The sequence below is a fragment of the Zea mays genome, chromosome 5 (genome assembly GCF_902167145.1).
Source record: "Zea mays cultivar B73 chromosome 5, Zm-B73-REFERENCE-NAM-5.0, whole genome shotgun sequence".
NCBI classification, from domain to species: Eukaryota; Viridiplantae; Streptophyta; class Magnoliopsida; order Poales; family Poaceae; genus Zea; species Zea mays.
Window position 1 is genome coordinate 191395785 of NC_050100.1, and position 21965 is coordinate 191417749.

Sequence of the window (21965 nt, forward strand, 5' to 3'; positions counted from 1 at the left end):
ATAAATTTCAGGCATCATGTATTTACACCATTATTTTCTTCCCACTATTATGCACAAGGAAATCAACAAGATGAGATGACTTCTTTGATGCTTCACATATCATATACTGCACCAAAACAAGGTTATGATTTTGTAGGGAACAACTAGAATTCAAGAAAATCATAACACAGTTATCATAAAAATAAGAAGTATATTGATTGAACCTCCAACCGAAGCCCTAATGGTGTTATGGATGGACCAAGCTCATGTTGTCCAGCAACTTTGCTTGTGGACTTTGCCTCTGTCTTAACCTCAACCCTTATAGGATTTCTCAACCCTGCTTTGGATAGGTCTGCAACAGCTTTCGTCTGGTAGCTGAGAAAAGCCCAGTCCTCCTCAGCTTTGACAACATTGAAAGTATGAAGTTAATATGTTTCTGGAATTGCATATCCAAGAGCCTATCAGCCTCATCTAGGATCAAAATCTGCTTCCACAACATACACAAAAACTAATGGGGCTAACATAAATGCCACAACATTTTCACCAAATTCTGCAGAAAAGGGTCACACAAAGGGTTCCATTGTCTCTGAAACCACCTCAAGATTCTTGTACTCTAGAGCATCAGTGTGCATTATATCAAACAGCTTCCCGGGAGTGCCCACCAATATGTTTGCGCCCTCTTCCTCTACCTTCTTGAGCTCTGCTTTGATATCCATCCCACCGACCAGGAGCATGGATGACACGCCATTCAGGGTCACGAAGAAGGGTTGGGCCACATTGAATATCTACGAGGACAATTCTCTCGTGGGAGAGATAATCAGAGCAAGAACCTGCTAAAATTTAACATATCGATTCATTTACCGATGAAAAAATGAGAAAAGGGGTGCAGAATTTTGTCAGAAATTGCAGAAGGTTAGAGCAAGGGACGTATAGAGGTCAGGGGTCGTGAGGCGACCTCGTGTGACTTGGACGGGGAGGAGCGGCGGCGGAGGATCTCAACGACGGGGACCATGAAGGCAAGGGTCTTCCCGGAGCCTGTGGCGGCGTCGACGGCGACGTCCTTGTGCGACAGCAGGTACGGGATGGTCGTCGCCTGCACGTGCGTGCACCGTTGGAAGCCGCACGAGCGCACGTGGAGGGTGACATCGACGACGCGGTAGAGCACGTGTGGCAGCACCGCCGTAGCGGCTGATCCTTGCGTCGCGTCTCCGCCGATGTGCTCGATCAAACACCATATACAAGCATGTTTAGTCACACTCAAAAGTGGTGATTTAGCAACAAGATATAAAAGCAAACTCATTACTATAAAACTTCATATATAGGGGGCAGTAAACTACTGCATACTACGAAAAGAACACCAACCTGTGGCGTGCCTACACAGTAGTAATGTTGGCTGAATAGTTGATGAGCTATCGACACACCCAATTGCTCTCTAACAAATTCTAAACCAGGATCAGGGCATCATGCATAGACAAAAGAGTTTCATAGCATATAAAATAATTGTAGGTGCAAAGTTGTCTCAAGGTACCACTAAGCATAAAGAAACAAGAGATGATTTGACGTGAGATATGAAAAATAAAAAGTAAGGACATATATTACCTCAACTATCAAACTGGCAACTTTCCTGTCATCTACCTGTGTTTCCCGACCAACCCACACAAATAGCTCAGCCTCACAATCAAGTAAAAAAACATTTGCTATTCTCCTAAATTGATATTGTAAGAACAATGTCTTCTAACTTCAATTGGCAGTTACTGATACTACAAACGTAAAAGATAACAGTACATAATAAAGTTAAGGTGCGGGTAACAATATAGAATAAAATTATTGGAATATTTATAGAAGTAGTAGGCTAGCATTTCTGTTTAGTTTCAAAAAAACTACAGGGAGCAATTCACATAATGTTTTCTTTAATTTCAAAAAAATAACTGACCCAATATAAGTAAATCATACTATAACACAGAATCATTATCAATGTTATAATGTGGCCACCAGTCTAATAGAAAGACCATTTTTCACAATACATAGCTAGAACAAGAATTAAGAAGTTGGACACAACTCACAACATATAGCAAGGACACCAAGTTTTGTATAGTAAGGGATGCAAATAATGACTACATTGTTATTTTAAGATAGCTTGGATACCTGATCTATACTATGAACATTATAAGCTGAGCATAGTAAATCAGTAGCCTTTCCAAATTAGAATGTGTTTTGGCCTTTCTAGATTCCCATCAACGTCACACACCAAGATATAAGTTTGACTGGGATGGGCAGCCACCAGTATCAAATACTGAAATTCCTTCTGTTATTGACCACCGGAGGATAGTATCTAGTTCTAATGGCTATAACTCTACGGCTGATTGGACATCATCATCTGGAAGAGAAGATTCTAATTCAAGACTTCCAGATCGAACCTCTGGCCAAATTCCTGCTTCTAGTCAATCTGTTGTAACTTCGCAGAGGCCTGCCAGCCAGGAAGGCCGTTCAGGAAGTAAATCATATTCTGAGGATGAGTTGAGAGAAAAATCTGTTTTGACCATTCGAGAATATTACAGGTAATACTTCTAAACATTTTACAGTTTATAAGCATTTTACGTTTGATAGGTAGGCCAACATTTTACTACGCAGGTTAAAACATGTCTTTGTTTAAAGCATTTTTTCTTATTCACAAATTCTAGAGTTAATTTACTCATGTTCCTGAGATTAGATGGCATATTGTATTTGTGTATTGGAGGGTACACATTTAGAAACAGCTGAGGAAGTGTTACTGCTCTCATAGAGTTTTACTCCCAAGATATTTGTAAATGTGTACTATGTTTATGAAATTTGTTTTATTTGACGTATGCTAGTACAAAGTTGAACTACATGACGATAAATAAATAAAAACGGAGGTAGTATATTCTATTGTTCTATTTTTTTCTAATTCTCCTGCTGCACCCTGCACTGTCCAATATTGTTCCTAACATTATATGTTTCTGTTTGGGCAGTGCAAAAGATGAAAAAGAGGTTGTTTTGTGTATTGAGGAGTTGAATGCTCCAAATTTCTATCCTTTTCTTGTATCACTTTGGGTAAATGATTCCTTTGAGAGAAAAGACATGGAAAGAGAGTTGTTGGCTAAACTTCTCGTCAGCCTTTGCAGTGGTCGACATAATTTGTTGAGCAAGCAACAACTCAGTGATGGGTAGGTGCTTTCTCATATTTTCTAGTATATCACCATTCTGTCCACATTACATTATTACTGACTAAATTATTACTTTTTTAGCCTTTCAAATGTTCTTGCCTCATTAGAAGATAATCTAAGTGATGCTCCAAGAGCCACCGAGTACCTTGGACGACTTCTTGCAAGGTTTATGGAGGAAAGCATATTGCTCTTGCAAGAGGTAGGTAAATTGATTCAAGAAAGTGGAGAAGAACCAGGGTACCTAATACAAGGCGGTATTGCGGCTGACATCCTAGGTGCAGTCCTGGATTCCATTAAATCAGACAAAGGTAATTCATTCTTGGATGAGATCAAGACAACTTCAAGTTTAAAGTTGGTTGATTTCAGACCACAACATCTTAAGCGATCAAAGTTGGACGCCTTCATGTAGGCACAAAAGTTATTGTTACCTGGTAAGTCTGTTCTAGTCCAGGTGTAAATATTGTTCTTGGGTAGTTATTTGTTCTAAAGACATACACTTGATTTAAATACTCTGAACTATTCTGATGACAGATTACCAACGGGTGTGGTCACCAAGCAGTTTAGTTTCTTCGCACCTAAATACCCAACGACCTTTGCAGAGTACCGTAAAACCTCTCTGCTCCTACTTGCTGTCCCTGACCGTACACTATTTATAAGATGGAAGGCGATCGACCACCTATGTAGCACGGATACACTAATTAGGTGCGGACGCCAATTTTGAATGTAACAGACTTGCTAATTTTAACTTTAGTATGTTAGCTCAAATACTTGTGGAAGCCAAAATAAGTATGTCAGCTCAAGGAGTTTATATCAGATTCTTATGGAAGCCAAAAGCGACTAAGGGAACAGTCTGGTCAACATGAATCTCTCTGAAAACTCAAACATGCATCCTAACATTGTGCAAAAGTGTCTGTAGCACATTGGCGTGCTAGCCTGCCAGGATCTGCAATCTAATCACATGAACAAAAGACATGGAAGGCAATTGCAGAGTGTAGAGTGTAGTGGTAGCATCTAATGGAGTGGAGGGGGAATGGGAGGGGACTGCTACAGTTAGCCTAAGCGGCTAAGGCCGATCAAGAATATTTCCCCATGGAGAAATGGGCTATCACCTGAAGGGCAGGGACTCCTGGAGCATGGCCATGGTGTTGAAGGGGGATCCCTTGTAGGGGCTCTGCACCTCGTGGCTGTCGTCCTTGATCTCCTCGCCGTCCCACTCCCACTACGCCACCGTCGCAGGGGTATCGCTGTCCCGCCCACTGAATACGAGCGTGGTGTGGAGCTGTGGGCATTAGCGGTGAGGTCACGGAGGCCGACAGCAGGCTAGCGCCGCGATGGTGGTTGTGCAACGCGGTGGCCTTCAGCGTCGTAGTAGATGACCCCAAAGAAGTACAACGGCTGGCACCGCTCCCCCATCATGATCTCCTTCCTCCACAGATCGTGACCTTGCCTCCGTCCTGAAAGGGAAATGTGCCCTTGGACCATTTCTAAGTGTTTTGGTGATTCAGTGTCCAACACAAGTGCCTAAGTGACAAATGGTGGACAAAGTACAAATCAAGTATAAAGGTATGTTTCTCAGACTTAGTACATTGTTTTAGTGACTAATGTATTGTGTCTAAGTGCTGGAAACAGGAGAAATCGAATTGGAGAGAGATAGCTTTGTTTCAGCCAAAGCCAGCTCTGTCTGGGTGCACCGGACTGTCCGGTGGTGCACCGGACAGTGTCCGGTGCGCCAGGCTGGCTCAGGCGAACTTGCTGCTCTCGGGAAGGAATTAACGGCGTACGGCTATAATTCACCGGACTGTCCGGTGAGCCAACGGTCGGCCGGGCCAACGGTCGTCTGCGCGATCCGCGCGAGACACGTGGCCGAGCCAACGGTCGGGAGGGGGCACCGGACTGTCCGGTGTGCACCAGACAGTGTCCGGTGCGCCAACGGCTCCAAGGCCGCCAACGGTCGGCTTCGCTAAATAAGGAAGGAAATCCGCACCGGACTGTCCGGTGCGCCAAGCGACAGAAGGCAAGAATTGCCTTCCCGGATTGCTCTCAACGGCTCCTAGCTGCCTTGGGGCTATAAAAGGGACCCCTAGGCGCATGGAGGAGTACATCAAGCATTCCTTAAGCACTCTTGATCACTCACACTCCATTCTTGCGCACTTGTTCGACATTCTAGTGATTTGAGCTTCGTTCTAGTGTGCTAGTCTTTTGAGCTTAAGTCTGGGTCTTGTGTGTGCGTATTTGCTGTGATCTTTGTGTCTTGTGTGAGTTGCTAATCCCTCCCTTACTCCGTGCTTCTTTGTGAACATCTTTGTAAGGGCGAGAGACTCCAAGTTGTGGAGATTCCTCGCGAACGGGATATAGAAAAGAAAAGCAAACACCGTGGTATTCAAGTGGGTCTTTGGACCGCTTGAGAGGGGTTGATTGCAACCCTCGTCCGTTGGGACGCCACAACGTGGAAGTAGGCAAGTGTTGTACTTGGCCGAACCACGGGATAAACCACTGTGTCTACCTGTGTTGATTCTCTTGTGGTTATTGTGTTTCGCTAAGACTCTTCTCCACCCACTTGGCAATACTGTGCTAACGCTTAACCAAGTTTTTGTGGCATTAAGTTCAAGTTTTACAGGATCACCTATTCACCCCCCCTCTAGGTGCTCTCAATTGGTATCAGAGTCGTTCTCTTCTAGAAAGGGACTAACCACCCGAAGAGATGGATCCTAAAGGGAAGGGAATCGTGATCAATGATAAGGAGAAGGAGTCCTTCGTCAACGAACCGAAGGATGACAAGCCTACCGACTTGGGCTCGGGCCACAAATGAAAGGATGGGAAGAAGAAGAAGACAAGGCGCATCAAGGAAATCGTCTACTACGACGACAGCAACGAGTCCACTTCTTCCCAAAAGGACAACGACGACAACGACTACGAGAGAAGGAAACTGGTTAATTCAAACTTTTCTTTTGACTACTCTCGTATTCCGCAAAGTACAAATGCTCATTTGCTCTCCATTCCACTTGGCAAACCTCCTCACTTTGATGGAGAGGACTACGAATTTTGGAGCCACAAAATGTGTAGTCACATGTTCTCTCTCCATCCGAGCATATGGGAGATTGTGGAAAGTGGAATGAAATTTGATAGCTCGGATAGTCCTATGTTTATCAATGAACAGATTCATAGAAATGCACAAGCTACTACTGTGTTGTTAGCCTCTTTGTGCAGGGACGAGTATCATAAGGTGAGCGGCTTGGACAATGCCAAGCAGATCTGGGACACCCTCAGGATCTCACATGAGGGGAACGACGTCACCTTACTCACCAAAATGGAGTTGGTGGAGGGCGAGCTTGGAAGATTCGCAATGATCAGGGGAGAGGAGCCAACCCAAACATACAATCGGCTCAAGACCCTCATCAACAAGATAAGGAGCTACGGAAGCACACGATGGACGGACCATGACGTCGTTCGTCTAATGCTAAGGTCCTTCACTGTACTTGATCCACATTTGGTGAACAATATCCGTGAAAATCCTAGGTACACCAAGATGTCGCCCGAAGAAGTTCTTGGGAAATTTGTAAGCGGGCGAATGATGATCAAGGAGGCGAGATATGTCGACGACGCGTTGAACGGTCCAATCCATGATCCTCAACCCATTGCTCTCAAGGCAACGAGGAGCAAGGAGGCGCTACCGAGCGTGGCGCAAGTTGAGACGGCCGGGCTCAATGATGAAGAGATGGCCCTCATCATCAAGCGCTTCAAGACGGTGCTAAAGGGTCGCAAGGGGCAGCCAAGCAAGACCAAGACAAAGGGGAAGCGCTCATGCTTCAAATGTGGTAAGGTTGGTCATTTTATTGCTAACTGTCCCGACAATGACAGTGACCAGGAACAAGGGAACAAGAGAGAGAAGAAGAAGAACTATAAGAAGGCAAAAGGCGAGGCACATCTTGGCAAGGAGTGGGACTCGGATTGTTCGTCGTCCGACTCCGACAACGAAGGACTCACTGCCACTGCCTTCAACAAGTCATCCCTCTTCCCAAACGAGCATCACACTTGCCTCATGGCAAGGGAAAAGAAGGTAAGCGCTCGTAACACTAGTACTTATGCTTCTTCAAGTGAGGATGAGTCTAGTGATGATGATGAAATAGATTATTCATGTTTATTCAAGGGTCTAGATAGAACCAAGGTGGATAAAATAAATGAATTAATTGATGCTTTGAATGATAAGAATATATTGCTAGAAAAGCAAGAGGATCTCTTATATGATGAACATGATAAGTTTGTAGAAGCTCAAAAATCCCTTGCTTTAGAAATAAAGAGGAATGAAATGCTTTCTTGTGAATTGTCTACATGCCATGACTCTATTTCTAGTTTAAAAAGCATAAACGATGACTTGAATGTTAAGTTAGAAATAGCTAATAAATCAACATCTTGTGTAGAACATGTTGTGGTTTGCACTAGGTGTAAAGATTTTAATATTGATGCTTGTAATGAACACCTAGTTTCAATTTCTAAATTGAATGATGAAGTAGCTAGTCTTAACGCCCAACTTAAGACTAGCAAAAGCGAATTTGATAAGTTAAAATTTGCAAGGGATGCCTACACGATTGGTAGACACCCCTCGATTAAGGATGGACTTGGTTTCAAGAGGGAAGCCAAGAACTTAACAAGCCATAAGGCTCCCATCCCTGCCAAGGAGAAAGGGAAGGCCCCTATGGCTAGTAGTGCCAAAAAGAACCATGCTTTTATGTACCGTGATAGAAGACAGACTTATAAGGGTTGTAATGCTTATGATGCTTTTGACTCTCATGCCATGTTTGCTTCTAGTTCTTCCTATATGCATGGTAAAGATATGTCTAGGATATATTTTGTTCATATGCCTAGGAGAAATGTTGTTAATGTTCCTAGGAAAGTTAATGAACCTTCTACAATATATCAAGCTTTAAATGCTTCCTTTGCTATTTGTAGAAAGGATAGGAAGATAGTTGCTAGAAAATTAGGGGCAAAATGCAAGGGAGACAAAACTTGCATTTGGGTCCCTAAGACAATTGTGACTAACCTTGTAGGACCCAACAAGAGTTGGGTACCTAAGACCCAAGCCTAAATTTGCCTTGCAGGTTTATGCATCCAGGGGTTCAAGCTGGATTATCGACAGCGGATGCACAAACCATATGACGGGGGAGAAGAAGATGTTCACCTCCTACGTCAAAAACAAGGATTCCCAAGATTCAATAATATTCGGTGATGGGAATCAAGGCAAGGTAAAAGGGTTAGGTAAAATTGCTATTTCATCCGAGCACTCTATTTCTAATGTGTTTTTAGTTAAGTCTCTTGGATATAATTTGCTATCTGTTAGTCAATTATGCAATATGGGATATAATTGTTTATTCACTAATGTAGATGTATCTGTCTTTAGAAGAAGTGATGGTTCATTAGCTTTTAAGGGTGTATTAGACGACAAACTTTATTTAGTTGATTTTGGAAAAGAAGAGACCGGTCTTGATGCATGCTTAATTGCTAAGACTAGCATGGGATGGCTGTGGCATCGCCGCTTAGCTCATGTGAGGATGAAGAACCTTCACAAGCTTCTAAAGGGACAACACGTGATAGGTTTAACTAATGTGCAATTCGAAAAAGATAGACCTTGTGCAGCTTGTCAAGCAGGCAAACAGGTGGGAAGCTCTCATCACACCAAAAATGTGATGACCACATCAAGACCTTTGGAGATGCTTCACATGGACCTCTTCGGACCCGTCGCCTATCTAAGTATAGGAGGAAGTAAGTATGGTCTTGTTATAGTTGATGACTTTTCCCGCTTCACTTGGGTATTCTTTTTGCAGGATAAATCTGAAACCCAAGGGACCCTCAAGCGCTTTCTAAGGAGAGCTCAAAACGAGTTTGAGCTCAAGGTGAAAAAGATAAGGAGCGACAATGGGTCCGAATTCAAGAACCTTCAAGTGGAGGAGTACCTTGAGGATGAAGGGATCAAGCACGAATTCTCCGCTCCCTACACACCACAGCAAAATGGTGTGGTAGAGAGGAAGAACAGGATGCTTATAGACATGGCGAGGACGATGCTTGGAGAGTTCAAGACCCCCGAGCGCTTTTGGTCGGAAGCCGTGAACACGGCTTGCCATGCCATCAACAGGGTCTACCTTCATCGCCTCCTCAAGAAGACGTTGTATGAGATACTAACCGGTAACAAACCCAATGTTTCGTATTTTCGAGTTTTTGGGAGTAAATGCTACATTCTAGTGAAGAAGGGTAGGAATTCCAAATTTGCTCCCAAAGCCGTAGAAGGGTTTTTGTTAGGTTATGACTCAAATACAAAGGCGTATAGAGTCTTCAACAAATCATCGGGTTTGGTTGAAGTCTCTAGCGACGTTGTATTTGATGAGACTAATGGCTCTCCAAGAGAGCAAGTTGTTGATTTTGATGATGTAGATGAAGAAGAAGTTCCAACGGCCGCAATACGCACCATGGCGATTGGAGATGTGCGGCCATAGGAACAAGATGAGCAAGATCAACCTTCTTCCTCAACAATGGTGCAACTCCCAACTCAAGATGATGAACAGGAGGCATGTGATCAAGGGGGAGCACAAGATGATCTTGCAATGGAGGAAGAAGCGCAACCGGCACCTCCAACCCAAGTTCGAGCGATGATTCAAAGGGATCATCCCGTCGACCAAATTTTGGGTGATATTAGCAAGGGAGTAACTACTCGATCTCGATTAATTAATTTTTGTGAGCATTACTCCTTTGTCTCTTCTATTGAGCCTTTCAGGGTAGAAGAGGCCTTGCTAGATCCGGATTGGGTGTTGGCCATGTAGGAGGAGCTCAACAACTTCAAAAGAAATGAAGTTTGGACACTGGTGCCTCGTCCCAAGCAAAATGTTGTGGGAACCAACTGGGTGTTCCGCAACAAACAAGACGAGCACGGGGTGGTGACAAGGAACAAGGCACGACTTATGGCAAAAGGTTATGCTCAAGTCGCAGGTTTGGACTTTGAGGAGACTTTTGCTCCTGTGGCTAGGCTAGAGTCCATTCGTATTTTGCTAGCATATGCCGCTCACCATTCCTTCAGGTTGTTCCAAATGGATGTGAAGAGCGCTTTCCTCAATGGGCCAATCAAGGAGGAGGTGTACGTGGAGCAACCCCCTGGCTTCGAGGATGAACGGTACCCCGACCACGTGTGTAAGCTCTCTAAGGCGCTCTATGGACTTAAGCAAGCCCCAAAAGCATGGTATGAATGCCTTAGAGACTTTTTAATTGCTAATGCTTTCAAGGTTGGGAAAGCCGATCCAACTCTTTTTACTAAGACGTGTGATGGTGATCTTTTTGTGTGCCAAATTTATGTCGATGACATAATATTTGGTTCTACTAATCAAAAGTCTTGTGAAGAGTTTAGCAGGGTGATGACTCAGAAATTCGAGATGTCGATGATGGGCGAGTTAAGCTACTTCCTTGGGTTCCAAGTGAAGCAACTCAAGGATGGAACCTTCATCTCTCAAACCAAGTACACGCAAGACTTGATCAAGCGGTTTAGGATGAAGGACGCCAAGCCCGCAAAGACTCCAATCGTAACTGACGGACACACCGACCTCAACAAAGGAGGTAAGTCCGTTGATCAAAAAGCATACCGGTCTATGATAGGGTCTTTACTTTATTTATGTGCTAGTAGACCGGATATTATGCTTAGCGTATGCATGTGTGCTAGATTTCAATCCGATCCTAAGGAGTGTCACTTAGTGGCTGTGAAGCGAATTCTTAGATATTTAGTCGCTACGCCTTGCTTCGGGATCTGGTATCCAAAGGGGTCTACCTTTGACTTGATTGGATATTCAGACTCCGACTATGCTGGATGTAAGGTCGATAGGAAGAGTACATCGGGGACGTGCCAATTCTTAGGACGGTCCCTGGTGTCATGGAGTTCTAAGAAACAAACCTCCGTTGCCCTATCCACTGCTGAGGTCGAGTACGTTGCCGCAGGACAGTGTTGCGCGCAACTACTTTGGATGAGGCAAACCCTTAGGGACTTTGGCTACAATCTGAGCAAAGTCCCACTCCTATGTGATAATGAGAGTGTTATCCGCATGGCGGATAATCCTGTTGAACACAGCCGCACAAAGCACATAGACATCCGGCATCACTTTTTGAGAGACCACCAGCAAAAGGGAGATATCGAAGTGTTTCATGTTAGCTCCGAGAACCAGCTAGCCGATATCTTTACCAAGCTTTTAGATGAGCAGACATTTTGCAAGTTGCGTAGTGAGCTAAATGTCTTAGATTCGCGGAACTTGGATTGATTTATAACATACATGTGTTTATGCCTTTGATCATGTTCCTTATGCATATTGTTGTTTATGTATGGTGCTCAAGTTGTACAAGCACTCCCCGGACCTCACAAGTCCTTTGCAAGTAATGCACAAATTTAGGGGGAGATGTGCTACAACTTGACCCTTTGAAACTAACTGTGTGCTTGAGTTTGCCTGATTTAGTCTCGAAGGTGGATTGAAAGGGAAAAGGTGAACTTGGACCATGCAAGACTTCCACTGCACTCCAATAAACGAGTAACTTCTTCCAAGTTCATCTTAGTACTCTTATTGCCTGTTACTCTTAGTTGAAGATTTTTGGTGAGGCAATGGGGTTAAAGGGCCAAAAATTGATCCCGTTTTGGTGCTTGATGCCAAAGGGGGAGAAAATAAGGCTAAAGCAATAATGGATCAGCTACCACTTGAGAATTTTGAAAAAGTAGAGTTAGAATTTTTGTTCGTTAAAATACTCTTGTTTGCTTCTTATTATCAAAAGTTAGTCTCTTGTGGGGAGAATGGTTGATTATGGGAAATAGGGGGAGTTTTTGATACTATGATCAATTTCTATTGGAACAACTCTCTTTATGTCTCTACAAGTGTGTTTGACTTAGAGTTAGGAAATTGAGGTCGATTTGCAAAAACAAACCAAGTGGTGGCAAAGAATGATCCATATATGCCAAATTTGATTCAAAACAAATTTGAGTTCTTATTTGAATTGATTTTGTACCTGTTCTTCTTGCTTTATGTTGTGTTGGCATAAATCACCAAAAAGGGGGAGATTGAAAGGGAAATGTGCCCTTGGGCCATTTCTAAGTGTTTTGGTGATTTAGTGTCCAACAGAAGTGCCTAAGTGACAAATGGTGGACAAAGTACAAATCAAGTATAAAGGTATGTTTCTCAGACTTAGTACATTGTTTTAGTGACTAATGTATTGTGTCTAAGTGCTGGAAATAGGAGAAATCGAATTGGAGAGAGATAGCTTTGTTTCAGCCAAAGCCAGCTCTGTCTGGGTGCACCGGACTGTCCGGTGGTGCACCGGACAGTGTCCGGTGCGCCAGGCTGGCTCAGGCGAACTTGCTGCTCTCGGGAAGGAATTAACGGCGTACGGCTATAATTCACCGGACTGTCCGGTGTACACCGGACTGTCCGGTGAGCCAACGGTCGGCCGGGCCAACGGTCGTCTGCGCGATCCGCGCGAGACACGTGGCCGAGCCAACGGTCGGGAGGGGGCACCGGACTGTCCGGTGTGCACCGAACAGTGTCCAATGCGCCAACGGCTCCAAGGCCGCCAACGGTCGGCTTCGCTAAATAAGGAAGGAAATCCGCACCGGACAGTGTCCGGTGGAGCACCGGACTGTCCGGTGCGCCAAGCGACAGAAGGCAAGAATTGCCTTCCCGGATTGCTCTCAACGGCTCCTAGCTGCCTTGGGGCTATAAAAGGGACCCCTAGGCGCATGGAGGAGTACACCAAGCATTCCTTAAGCACTCTTGATCACTCACACTCCATTCTTGCGCACTTGTTCGACATTCTAGTGATTTGAGCTCTGTTCTAGTGTGCTAGTCTTTTGAGCTTAAGTCTGGGTCTTATGTGTGCGTATTTGCTGTGATCTTTGTGTCTTGTGTGAGTTGCTAATCCCTCCCTTACTCCATGCTTCTTTGTGAACATCTTTGTAAGGGCGAGAGACTCCAAGTTGTGGAGATTCCTCGCGAACGGGATATAGAAAAGAAAAGCAAACATCGTGGTATTCAAGTGGGTCTTTGGACCGCTTGAGAGGGGTTGATTGCAACCCTCGTCCGTTGGGACGCCACAACGTGGAAGTAGGCAAGTGTTGTACTTGGCCGAACCACGGGATAAACCACTGTGTCTACCTGTGTTGATTCTCTTGTGGTTATTGTGTTTCGCTAAGACTCTTCTCCAGCCACTTGGCAATACTGTGCTAACGCTTAACCAAGTTTTTGTGGCATTAAGTTCAAGTTTACAAGATCACCTATTCACCCCCCTCTAGGTGCTCTCACGTCCTCCACAGAGCGTCTCACGGGCGTAGATGGGAGGTGGCCGTCGACTGCGGCGAGGATGGCTCCATCAACTCCGTAACAACCATCGGTTGGGAAATCAGAGTCGCGGTCGGATCTGGGCGAGTAGGGCGCAAATCCAGGCATGGCGGCGGCAATGGCGAGGAGTAATGGGGAGGAGCGGGCGGGATCAAGGCGGTGGCGCTCATGCCCCTCCGGTCTCGCTTCGGGCTGGTTCGGGGGCGGCTGCAGGCGTGCGGTCGGGCTGGTTTGGGGGCGGCTGCGGGGTTCCACGGGTCACGCTGGGTGGGCGTGTGGCATGCGTCAGGCGGGCGGGCGGTTCGCGGCGGCTGCAGAGGCCGCGACGGGATTGTGGCGTGCGGGCGGTAGGGCGGGCGGGAGGCGGTTCGCCATGGTCGCGGCGGGGTTTGCGGGCTGGCGGGCGTAGGGAGGCGGGGGTAGTCTACATTAGGTTCTTAATAGTTAGTAGAGATATATTCACTATTTGGCATGAATCAAACATGGTTCAATTGGTTATGTGCGGTGAGCGGCGACTAGTGGAGCACGAGAGTTTTCTGTCTTCAACACAGTTTTTTGTTGCTTTTTTCCACACATACAATATCACTGATGGTGCAGCCGTGTGTACCAGCCCCGGCTAGCCTGGGCACGTGCCCGGGTTCCGCTGTTGGCAGGCTAAAGAAGACATGTTTGTCCTATGCTTTGTTGCACGCGTTACTTTTGCGTGTAGAAGAACCCAGCGGTTGACGTATCAATCGAGGACTCTTTTTCTATTTTTTAATAGCGCTCAGCCTTTCTCCACCAATATCCCCTAAATTTCATCCTATAAAAAATATTCTTTGTTCTTTACAGCACACTCTAAAATATATATACTCTATATCTTTTCAGTCTCCATCAATGTCCTCTAAATTCGGTTCTCTAAGGATGTGTTTGGTTGCGGGTCAGGACGGGATGGAACAGGACCATCCCACACACTAGAGTGTTTGGTTGTGAGTCAAGGCTGAGACGGGACCATCCCCACAAAAATACTGTCACTAGAATATTGTCCCTATTCATCCCTCTGAATCGGACGGACAATTGCGTCCTCCCTGGGACAAAGCCCCTCACGAGCCCTTCTCATCCTCAGATCCGGCTCCTTCACCCCGCTGGCCGGCGAGCGGCGAACTCCAGGTGCAGAGCGGGACAAGGCCCCTCACGAGTGGTGAGTCCCCTTTCCCCTCTACTCTCCTCTTCCCCTCTGATCTCCTCTTCCTCCTCCATCCCTGGGCGTGGTGGCGACGTACCAGGCACCCGAGTTATGCTCGTACTGCGGCGGTGTGGTGGTAGCAGCCGACGTGGGGAGCACGCCGCAGCTCTGCTTCTTCTTGCTCTGCTTCGCATCCGACGCTGCTTCTTCTGCTCCTTCTGCTCACGTCGCCTCGTGTCCCTCGCCTGGACGGTCGCCCGAACAGGAAAGCAGGCACCTGGAGGTCACGCTGCACCTAGAGTTCCAGATCCCGGGTGCCATGTCCATCCACGCTGCACCTAGAGTTCTAGATCTTGTAGTACTGTAGTCTAATTGATTTTTGGTGCTAGTCTGATTGATTTTTGGTGGACTCATATCACGAGTAGTACTGTAGTTTGTAGGTAGTAGGATTGATTCGCCACAACATCAGTAGTACTGTAGTCTGTAGTGGATTGATTTGCCATGTTATAGGTTCAGAGAATAATATCCGGTCTTCACATGGAAAAATAAGCTCAATTAAGAAGAGCGATATTCCATATCTAAGAAATGAAATCGTAGATTCATGCGTACTATAATGTCTATTAAACTAAAAATAGGAAAAAGATAAAAATGTATAACAAAAGTATGAAATATATAGGAGTAGATAAATTAAATTATAAAAACTTATATTTTGATTAATGTTCAGCAGGGAAAAATATGTTGAATGTGTTTTAGGTACAAGTCCGATGCATACATGCAGTTAACACTTATATTTTGTTATTATGGACAGTTTGCATGAACACTTGATTGTACACCTATATATCAATTCTACATGATTGTTGTTTGCTTGAGATTATTTCCCCAAATATTGATATGATTCCAGATTCATCATGACATGCCATATGTTTTTTGGATTTGATGCTTACATGTAGATGGATAAGAAGACCAAGGTTATAGTTTGTGTTGCTGTTGCACATATATTACTGTCAATGATGGCTACGATTATTCATTCTAGAAAAAGAAAACGAAATGCAAGGAGGACTGGGATTACCTATGCACCAATGCATGAAAGGGATAGAACTAGAATTGAATATCTCAACACAAAGATTTGGAGGGATGACACAACATGTATAAACATGATTAGAATGAAAAGGGCTTGTTTCTTTCACCTAACTAAACATTTTAGAGAGCGTGGTTTACTTCAGGACACTATCCATATGTGTGTTGAACAACAAGTGGCCATGTTTCTAAATACAGTTGGGCATAACCTTAGAAATAGGTTGATTGGCACGAATTTTGGTAGATCTGGGGAAACAGTTAGTCGATGTTTCAATAAAGTTCTTCGTGCAATTGGTGAGCTACGTGGGGAACTAATTAGGCCACCTTCATTGGACACTCCAACCAAAATAGCAGGGAACTACAGATGGGATCCGTATTTTAAGGTGTGAAACTTATCACTCTTTTGTTTTTAGGTCTATATTCATGTTGCACATATGGCCCCTAATGTTTCATGCTTATATTGCCCTTAAACTAGGATTGTATTGGAGCTATTGGTGGTACACATGTAAGAGCCACTGTTCCTAGAGATATGGAGCATGCCTTTCGTGGTAGGAAGTCCTATGCGACTCAAAATGTAATGGCGGCTGTAGATTTTGATCTACGCTTCACTTATGTGTTGGCTGGTTGGGAGGGAACAGCTCATGATGCTAATGTATTACGAGATGCTTTAGAACGTGTGAATGGCCTTCGCGTTCCACAAGGTAATAGTTTCACTTATTTGCTTGTAAATGACAATGTTTATGGAATTATGACCATAATATATATATATATATACTATCATTATATTTTAGGTAAATTCTACCTAGTTGATGCGGGATATGGAGCAAAACCGGGATTCTTGCCTCCATTTCGTGGTGTGAGATACCATTTAAACGAATGGGGCAATAATCCCGTACAGAACGAGAAAGAGTTGTTTAATCTAAGGCACTCATCTCTTCGCGTCACAGTTGAGCGTGCATTCGGGTCATTGAAGAGAAGATTCAAGATTTTAGATGATGCATCTCCTTTCTTCCCTTTTCCAACACAAGTTGATATTGTTGTTGCTTGTTGTATCGTTCATAATTGGGTCATACAAGATGGGAGTGATGAGTTTATTATACAAGATTCTAATTGGCCTAGTCACAGTCATGCTACATCTTTAGTTGGCCAAGCAAGTGAGCATGCTGCTATGGTTGCTTTGAGGCAAGGAATTGCAGACCAGATGTGGACAGACCATCAGAACTACAATGGAAACTAGTATCTTGTAATATTTGTAAGAACCATTTGTAAGGATGCTATGTTATTGCAAGGATGTATTGGCTACTATCTTTTATTTGTAAGAACTATTTGTAAGGATGCTATGTTATTGTAAGGGCATATTGGTTGCTGATTTTAATGTTGCTATGTCATTGTAAGGAAGTATTGTTTGCTAATTTTAATGTTGCTATGTTATTGTAAGGAAGTATTGTTTGCTGATTGGTATGATCCTGAAACTTGTAGGGAAGAAATGGAAGCTGAAGGACAAGGCTTCACTAATGGGCATGCTACCTGGACATCAGCAATGTCCTCTTTCATGTTGTCCTACCTTACCAATGTGGTGTCAAGTGGCGAAAGGACATCATCTGGTTTTAAGAAAGTTCACTACAACAGTTGTGCAAAAGCTATCAATGAAAAGTTCCAAACTGCCCTCAATGGCGAGCAGATCAAAAATCATCTGAAAACTTGGTCCAGAAGATTTGCCAAGATAAATAGGATAAGAAAAGTGAGTGGTACAGGCTGGGATGAAGATAGTTTTACTATTACTTTGGATGAAGAGCACTATAATGGCTATGTTAAGGTATTATTTCTTCTACCTACAATATATGTTCAATCTGCAATATGTGTATAATCTGCTATATGTGTTCAATCTGCAATATGTGTATAATCTGCAATATGGGATGAAGATAGGTTGTTCCTTTGTTACTGCTTCTTGGCAACTCTCTCATCTTCCTATTACACATATCTCAACTTTCAGACTTATGTACACATAATGCAGATTTATAATAATCCAAATGTAGGATCACAAGAATGATGCTGATTGTTTAAACAAGCCTCTTGAACACTTTGCTGAGATGCAAACAATATTTGGAAACACCATGGCCACAGGTAAGTTTGCAAAGGATTCTAGTGCAGCTTTAGGTGAAGATGATGAAGTTCAAAATGAAGAGGTGATGGCACATGCTTTCACTAAAAGGATGTCCAGTTGTGATGATAATGCCACAACATCTTCTACAAGCAAGACCAGGAAGAAGGCAAAAAAACGTGATAGTGAAGAGGAGGGGTTGATTGCTGCATTCAGAAGTGTCGGGGATACCTTATCCAATGCTATTGAGAAGGTTGCCACAGGGGACACTGATGTGCCAGATGATCTTTTTGACAGTTTGATAAACCTTCCAGGTGTGTGTGCTTTATTCTTAACTTCAGATTTTGTAACCTATTTTCTATTGATCTATTTGTCCAATAAAAACTATTGTAACCTAAAACCTGAAAACTATTGTAACATATTTTTTTGACAATTTGCAAAACTTTGCAGGTTTTGAGCAGAACCACATATCTCTGTATTTCAATTATCTGGTGGCGCACCCTCACATTGCTAGAGCCTTCAACAAGTTGCCATTCGACCACAAGTTAATCTGGGCTCGCAATTTCATCAGTGAAAAGTTCCCAGGAGTGTGAGGGCAATTGGTAGGTAGGCTTGGAGGGTTCTTTTGCTTGAACTACATCGAACAATGAATTGTGATCTATGTACGTATGGATTTTGTAGAAGCCTTGAACTTGATATTATGTGTACCCAGGAGTGTGAGGGCAGTTAGTAGATAGGCTTGGGCAGTTCTTTTGCTTGAACCACATCAAACAATGAAATGTGGTCTAAGTACGTGCAAATTTTGTGGAAACCTTAAACTTGGTATTATGTGTAATGCTAGAACACATTATTATGTATTGTGTGGAATTAATAATATGTGTATTTTGTGGACTTAATATTAGTTGTAACATATCATGAGATGAGGGCAATGGCTGCAAGCATTTTGACTAAATTCCATTTTTTGTGAAGGACAAGTGTAACAGTTATCTCTCAAACCAAACAAAGGACAAGACCAATCCATCCCCGGTTATACCTCTAACCAAACAAAAAACAAGGACCATCTCATCCCTCCGACCAAACAATACCAGGAATCATTCCATCCCCCAACCCAGGGATCATTCTATTCTGTCCTCATTTGTCCCGCAACCAAACGCATCCTAAAGCTACAATGTTAACACACTTCCTTTTCTCCATTTCTTTAGTTTTTTGTTTTATTTTCATTACACGCTAATTAAAATAAAAACATGCGGAACATAATATTTTCATTTATTTATAATTTTTATTTTATGATGTGAAATGTGTGTAACATAATACACATAATATTCTTCAATCGTACTAAGCCGTCGATCCTTTTGATCCAACGGTGGGAACATGTAGCACGACACCAGCAGCTTCGAACACAGGCACAGCTGAAGTCGCACGACACGTAGCTTCGACCCGCCCGAACACGCGTGGGAGGAAACGGCCGGAATCGGTAGAGGACGCACGGGAACACTCCAAAGGTAGCGGTCGACCGTACCATTCGCTAAAATAGCAAACCTTATAGCGGATGTTGGGCATAAAAAGTAGCCAACGAAACGCTATATTTATCGTACATAATGTTTTACCGTCTATTGTTGGGCACAGTCTCATGAATCTTGAAAGAAAAGAGCAACTGCCTTGCGTTTGTTCTTGTCTCCAGATTTCTTATGCATTGATGAGCCGTTCTCGATGGTGGAGTCAACGAAGTGCTCCATTGCATTGAGCTGGGGCTCAGTGTCGTTGTCTGGCATCATCATTGTTATTGTTACGTTGTGTTCTGGACTGTCTCGATCTGATGAGCATTCCTAGACTTTTTTAGGAGAAATCAACGACCAACAAATGAGAGAGAAAGATATCTAATTTCAGATTTAATTCGGGGCAAAACCTCAATTCCCCACACAATTCGTGACAACGAGCTGGTTCTTCATCTTACTAAATCGATACCCTAGTCTCCACTCGCAACAGACATGGAGTAGATAGAGAACGAAAAGGTCGAAGGCGATGGCGTGCCAGTAGTGATTCTTGTAGCTTGTTGTTCATCTTACAGTAGCAGAAAACTAGCATTTAAGCCAGAATAGCACAAGAGAGCATGCATGTAGCTATCTAGACCTGCACTCTAGAATGTTGACCAGGCTCTTTAAACTTTTTGGCTCCATCACTGTGTGTGTATACTGTATTGGAGAAAATCACCAAAGTGACGCACGGGGTGAGGATCGAACTCATGTCAATCGATTGCTCACCTACGAAAACGTCAATTGTATGTCTGGTCCTCGTAAAATATGATATTACTAGTAGAGTGCCTGTGCGTTGCAACGATACACAAATTATTCTATAGAGTGTTAGTATACCATAATTAAATGAAAACGAACCACACATATATTATATTATCATCGATCTCAATATATCACAAAATGTTTGCCAACAATCAATACAAAACTAAATTGATACAAATCAAATTACATTACAATGTGAATGTCGCCAAAACAAAAACAAAGTCTAAGGCTCGTGCATAAACAGACGAAAGTAGTGTGCTTGAGCCAGAAAGGACCCTCAAATAATTGCAAACATGTCATTAGAACAATAGCCAAAAACACCAATAAACTCATTCAGTAGTGACACACAAATACCCAACCAATCGAGATGAATAAAGTTATAACATTATAAGTATCAATCTTGCCTCGGAAGGCCAGAAATCAGCAAGTGGACCTACCAAAGGCGAAAAATACAAGCTTTTATACCCTTTTCACAAAACCTGGCACTGTCTACCACACCAGTAACTACCGCCAGCTTATGACTTATGAATTCGACACAACCAGCATCACAAAATATAAACAGAGAAAAGAATAAATTAAAATAATTGGAATGTTTAACAAAAGATGCAAGCTTGTAGCACACAAACACCAATGGTTAAAACAAATGAAAGCTTGCTTTTAAATGGTAGCTTAAAGAGATGAATACCTAGTACTGTATGTTAGCGAAGAAATATGGGTTGATACATAAGTCTAGTTGATACTATCGTAAACCTCGGTGGAAAACACAACATTTATGAAATTTCACATTACCTTATATCAAATTGACCGGGAGAGCATGGATGAAGACAACTAAGTCTTTGTTGATATGATGTAATAATGGTATTCACAAAGCACATTGAGACACAACAACATCTTATCCTTCAGTGGTTGTACCATCAAGGTCAAAAACCTCAAATAACGCAAAGATGTCGCAATAATGAAATAAGAATCCATAGAGTTGGAAGCCATTTACCCTACAAAATGACTTAAGTCAATTCATAGAAGATGGGTCCAAAAAAGAAGTAAAAAATCATTTTAGTTCATGTGACAAAATGTAAGTACTCAAACCTTTATTGTTTCAATTTCATAAGAGCATATCTCAGGTTAACCCTTATCATCCTTAAGTCTATTTAAGATTGTTTCTATCTACAAAATCGTATCAACGAGAATTCTAGACAGAGTAGGAGATTGATTTAGTACCTCAAAACAGATTATGGTTCAGTAGATGAATTGTTGAACTGCCCAATGTTTCATACATATTAAGAAAAAACTTAAATACTCACATATTTCTACTTCATAGTGTGTTTTAGTAAACATATTAGAGCTTGTAGGCCAATGGTGTACTTCATGCCGCTTGTAGGCTAGATATGTGCTTTCTTAGAGCTTTCTATAAGACAAGAGCAAGAGCTAGAGTAACATACCGACAAAATGTTATAGTCTCTCATGTCTTGTGCAACAAGTATATCATGGGAGAAATGTGCTGATGACTAACAATAACATTGTATTTGTTGTAGAGATACAATGATGTGGAGTAGTAGTCTATTCATCCTATATTTTAGGGTAAGCACAAGTCCCATGAGTTTTTGCCAAAACAAAGTAAATGGGTTATCTTAACATTAGAAGTAGATCTACAGAAAAAACTACATCCATTTCCACACATCAAAACATAAATGGATTCCTTAACCCAATTAAGAGGTAAAATATTGTTGATGGTATATAGAATATCCATACCAAAGACTCCAGCAACTAACGAGTACATCGATAGACAGACGGTCCCAGAACTCAAGAATAACTCTAGCTGCA

At 43.0% G+C, this 21965-nt stretch overlaps 3 protein-coding genes across 3 annotated transcripts; all 3 read left to right on the forward strand.

The window, feature by feature from the left end:
* Nucleotides 1–2255: 2255 nt before the first annotated feature.
* On the forward strand, nucleotides 2256–3748 carry LOC103627447 (eukaryotic translation initiation factor 4G). The gene is made up of 3 exons (XM_008647739.3): nucleotides 2256–2537; nucleotides 2970–3164; nucleotides 3246–3748. The coding sequence occupies exons 2-3, from the start codon at nucleotides 3079–3081 to the stop codon at nucleotides 3571–3573; spliced, it is 414 nt and encodes a 137-aa protein (XP_008645961.2). The 5' UTR covers nucleotides 2256–2537; nucleotides 2970–3078; the 3' UTR covers nucleotides 3574–3748.
* Nucleotides 3749–16175: 12427 nt separating this feature from the next.
* On the forward strand, nucleotides 16176–17364 carry LOC103627448 (protein ALP1-like). The gene is made up of 2 exons (XM_023300199.2): nucleotides 16176–16450; nucleotides 16541–17364. The coding sequence occupies exons 1-2, from the start codon at nucleotides 16279–16281 to the stop codon at nucleotides 16984–16986; spliced, it is 618 nt and encodes a 205-aa protein (XP_023155967.1). The 5' UTR covers nucleotides 16176–16278; the 3' UTR covers nucleotides 16987–17364.
* A 295-nt stretch (nucleotides 17365–17659) lies between these two features.
* LOC103627449 (uncharacterized) lies at nucleotides 17660–18729 on the forward strand. Its single transcript, XM_023300200.2, has 2 exons — nucleotides 17660–18164; nucleotides 18301–18729. The coding sequence occupies exons 1-2, from the start codon at nucleotides 17840–17842 to the stop codon at nucleotides 18441–18443; spliced, it is 468 nt and encodes a 155-aa protein (XP_023155968.1). The 5' UTR covers nucleotides 17660–17839; the 3' UTR covers nucleotides 18444–18729.
* The last annotated feature ends 3236 nt before the right edge of the window (nucleotides 18730–21965 follow it).